The sequence below is a fragment of the Vigna unguiculata genome, chromosome 3, assembly GCF_037176805.1.
Source record: "Vigna unguiculata cultivar grain cowpea cultivar isolate G323 ecotype 2 chromosome 3, ASM3717680v1, whole genome shotgun sequence".
Classification (NCBI taxonomy): domain Eukaryota; kingdom Viridiplantae; phylum Streptophyta; class Magnoliopsida; order Fabales; family Fabaceae; genus Vigna; species Vigna unguiculata.
The window spans coordinates 54,016,398-54,019,153 of NC_140794.1; the positions used below are offsets into that span (position 1 = coordinate 54,016,398).

The 2,756-nt window shown below is 44.4% G+C and overlaps 1 protein-coding gene across 1 annotated transcript; it reads left to right on the forward strand.

Moving 5' to 3' along the window:
* Window positions 1-700: 700 nt before the first annotated feature.
* Window positions 701-2,521, forward strand: LOC114179524 (putative aspartyl protease At4g16563). The gene has a single exon (XM_028065893.2). It carries the CDS (start codon window positions 863-865, stop codon window positions 2,294-2,296), a length of 1,434 nt encoding a protein of 477 aa, XP_027921694.2. The 5' UTR covers window positions 701-862; the 3' UTR covers window positions 2,297-2,521.
* The last annotated feature ends 235 nt before the right edge of the window (window positions 2,522-2,756 follow it).

Consider the following 2,756-nt stretch of genomic DNA (forward strand, 5'->3'; position numbering starts at 1 on the left):
ATAGGATTATGCAATAAGCTAAATAATGTTTTTTATTCTCTTTTTTACTGTATTGGTTTCAATATTATAAAAAATTCAAGATTAGTATCACGAGTAATCTGAATTTAAAAACAACAAACATGAAAAATACCGCAAACAAATAATGTATTAGTCTCATACCCTTCAACAGAAGAAAAAAACACCTACTTAAATTTTTTAATAATTTAATAAATTTGATAGTAGTTTAAATTAAGAAATAAAAAATTACTATTTTAGACTGTTGAATTGGTGGTATGATAAAATATCACCTCTACGCAGACTGTGGGTTATCTTCTTATCTTATCCCTCGTCTGAAGGCGAACTCTGAGAAAGAGCCAAGTGATGCATATATTCAAACATTACAAAATAAAACGAAATCCCGTTTAAGGAGGCCCAACAAGTGTTTACATAAAATAATTATGATTTTAACCAAAACCAACAAAGCTTTAGCGGGTTACAAAGTAACAATTATTAAATTAGAGTAAATCATTGTATTATTAAAACAGCAATTTTGCAAATATAAACTTGTACTTTCTTCTTTTAAAATTGTTAAGCGTGTACCATCCGTACAGGGAAAAAACAAAAAGATATATTTTTTGGTGGGACAAAAAGAAAGAGATTGAAGATTATATTTGAGATGCATTTTGAAAATGTAACGAAGTTAGCATTGTTAAAAAAGATAAGTTCGCATAACAGTGTCGTCCTAAATCCAAATCCATTGCATCGCTGTCACTCTCCATGCCCTTTATAAACCCTCACTCCATTAAGACTTCACTCTTCCTACTCACACAACAAATTCAAAAACAACTCAGTACTCTGTTTTTTGGTTCATGCACATTAACGAATGACTTCCACTATGTTGTTGTTGGTTTTGTTCATCATGTTATGCATTTCACATCCCTCCTTCCAAATGCTACTCTTGCCACTTACACACACACTTTCGCAAGCTCAATTCAACACAACCCACCACCTCTTGAAATCCACCTCCGCCCGTTCCGCCGCCCGCTTCCGCCGCCAACTCTCCCTCCCCCTCTCACCGGGCAGCGACTACACTCTCTCCTTCAATCTGGGCCACCAGGCCCAGCCCATAACCCTCTACATGGACACAGGCAGTGACTTGGTATGGTTCCCCTGCGCCCCTTTCAAGTGTATTCTCTGCGAGGGAAAGCCCAACGAGCCCAACGCCTCTTCGCCACCCAACATCACCCGAAGCGTCGCCGTTTCCTGCAAGTCTCTCGCGTGCTCTGCAGCGCACAACTTAGCCTCCTCTTCCGATCTCTGCGCAATGGCTCGTTGTCCTCTGGAATCAATCGAAACCTCCGAGTGTGGCAATTTCAAGTGTCCACCGTTTTACTACGCCTACGGCGACGGAAGCTTAATCGCGCGTCTATACCGTGACTCGCTCGCTCTCTCTTCTCTGTCTCTTAGAAACTTCACCTTCGGTTGCGCTCACACAGCTCTAGCCGAACCTACCGGAGTCGCCGGTTTCGGCCGCGGTTTGCTCTCTCTCCCGGCGCAGCTAGCCACTCTGTCTCCTCATCTCGGAAACCGTTTTTCGTACTGCCTTGTTTCTCACTCGTTTGACTCTGAGCGAGTTCGAAAACCGAGTCCGCTCATTCTCGGCCGTTACGAGGAGAAGGAAAAGGAGAAGATCAGCGGCGGTGGAATGGTTGAGTTTGTGTACACGCCTATGCTTGAAAACCCTAAGCATCCTTATTTTTATATCGTTAGCTTAACCGGAATCTCTGTAGGGAAGAGGACTATTCCCGCGCCGGAGATGCTGCGGCGGGTGAACCATCGAGGAGATGGTGGGGTTGTTGTGGATTCCGGCACGACGTTCACGATGTTGCCGGAGGGGTTTTACAACTCGGTGGTTAACGAGTTTGACAGCCGAGTCGGGCGAGTCAACCAGCGCGCGCGGAAGATTGAGGAAAAAACTGGACTCGCGCCGTGCTATTATTTGAATGCGGTGGCGGAAGTTCCTGTTGTGACGCTGCGTTTTGGTGGAGGGAATTCCAGTGTGGTGCTGCCTAGGAAGAATTATTTTTACGAGTTTTTGGACGGTAGCGATGAGACGAAGGGGAAGAGGAGGGTGGGGTGTTTGATGTTGATGAACGGTGGAGATGAGGGTGAGCTGAGCGGTGGGCCAGGGGCCACACTCGGGAATTACCAGCAGCAAGGATTTGAGGTTGTGTATGACCTGGAAGAGAAGCGCGTGGGATTCGCGAAGAGGCATTGCGCGTCGCTCTGGGAGAGACTGAATCGGGACAAGAACTAGCGCATGCTGCCCTCCACACACTGGATTCCCTCCCTGTTCCTGTCACGGGTCGGGCCTTTATGTAAATTGAAATAGGGCGGGCTTTTGGGTCATGCGCTGTGTGTCTACTTAATAGGAAAGCTGTACACTGTTTGTTTCAAAACTCTGGATAGCTGTGGAATGGTATTGTAAAAATTGTAAGTAACGTAAATGATTCAGAATAATATTTATTGAGGCCTGAATTTATGTACTTGTTTAATTATTAGGATGGTAATTTGTGTGGGAGTTGCTGATGAACAGTGATGTCATGGGATGGAGGAACCTGTCCAAAATTCCAGCTGTGAGAAAAGAGCCATATAGATGATCCAAGGAATTATTGTTTGGTAAATTTATTTCAATTCAGTTTTGGCCATCCCTTTGAAGTTGGGACCATTGCTGCTTTCAGTCTCCACACGCCAATACCAAGGATTCTAGGATTCTT

Coding starts and splice junctions, on each gene's coding strand:
- LOC114179524 (XM_028065893.2), top strand. CDS start 863: ATGACTTCCACTATGTTGTTGTTGGTTTTGTTCATCATGTTATGCATT.